The sequence below is a fragment of the Octopus bimaculoides genome, chromosome 3, assembly GCF_001194135.2.
Source record: "Octopus bimaculoides isolate UCB-OBI-ISO-001 chromosome 3, ASM119413v2, whole genome shotgun sequence".
Classification (NCBI taxonomy): domain Eukaryota; kingdom Metazoa; phylum Mollusca; class Cephalopoda; order Octopoda; family Octopodidae; genus Octopus; species Octopus bimaculoides.
The window spans coordinates 1,212,519-1,213,543 of record NC_068983.1 but is presented as its reverse complement, the minus strand read 5'-3'; the positions used below and the strand labels follow the sequence as shown (position 1 = coordinate 1,213,543).

At 35.4% G+C, this 1,025-nt stretch overlaps 1 protein-coding gene across 2 annotated transcripts in view; it reads left to right on the top strand.

Moving 5' to 3' along the window:
- Window positions 1-1,025, top strand: part of LOC106872852 (aromatic-L-amino-acid decarboxylase) — a 59,745-nt gene that overhangs the window by 40,259 nt on the left and 18,461 nt on the right. For both annotated transcript variants that reach the window (XM_052965963.1, XM_014919987.2), the window contains exon 6: window positions 166-309. In XM_052965963.1, the coding sequence (XP_052821923.1) occupies window positions 166-309 (144 nt within the window). The remainder of the gene's footprint in view (window positions 1-165; window positions 310-1,025) is intronic.

Genomic DNA, 1,025 nt, shown 5'->3' with positions numbered 1-1,025 from the left:
TTATTATTATTATTATTATTATTATTATTATTATTATTATTATTGATGATATATATATATGTATATGTGTGCCAATGTGTGTGTGTGCTCCAGGTTCTGTTACATGCATTTAGTATGTGCATATATACATCGATACTATTTTCATTACTTCCTTTTAATTTGCAGACACACTCGTCCTTTGTAAAGGCTTGCAAGATAGCTCTAATAAAGGTGCGAGATATAGAATTGGATGATAGACGTTCCATGAGAGGAAACAGTTTGAAGAAAGCTATTGAAGAAGACAGAGCTAAAGGTTGTGTACCATTTTATGTAAGTACTGGAATGTATTATGTAACTACTAGCTACATGAAATTTGCAGGTGTATGAAAGATCGCATATAACGGGAGATATTGAGTACCGCTGTACTGAGCATTGAGCGTCTATGTATAAAATGATAGTCTAACAACGACAGGAAAAAAAACAAGATTTATTTCTTATACAATAACAAAGACAGAATTATCATAATTTATTCACACGCTGTAATCGTTGCCCAGCTCAGTTTCATAGCATTCTACATCCTATTGTTATTCGAAATATAAAAGAAAAATGAAAGCAACAATGAGGTGTCAAAGTGACGGCAGTAGAACAAGTATTTCTTAACCATCTTCTCCAAATACACAAATACCAAACCGATTCTTCATCTGGAGAGCAAGGGCAACAGCTGGGCTACGACAACCACAAACATAGCCGGTATTGTACGAAGCAATGAGTACTGACTGTTTGAGGATTGCACAGATATCTCCTTTATAAATCCAAACAAAAGGTTTACACTTCCATGTTCATCAGGACATTATCAGCACAATGACAAATATATAATGAATGAAACTAGAGAAGATACTTGATATTGGTACATTTTGGTATATCTAAGGGTGAGATGGGCCCACGGACGTTGTGAGTGGTCAGCTAGCAACAGAAATAAACATGTACAAACATATGTATTTGCGTGCGTGCGTGTGTGTGTGTGTGTGTGTGTGTGTGTGTGTGTG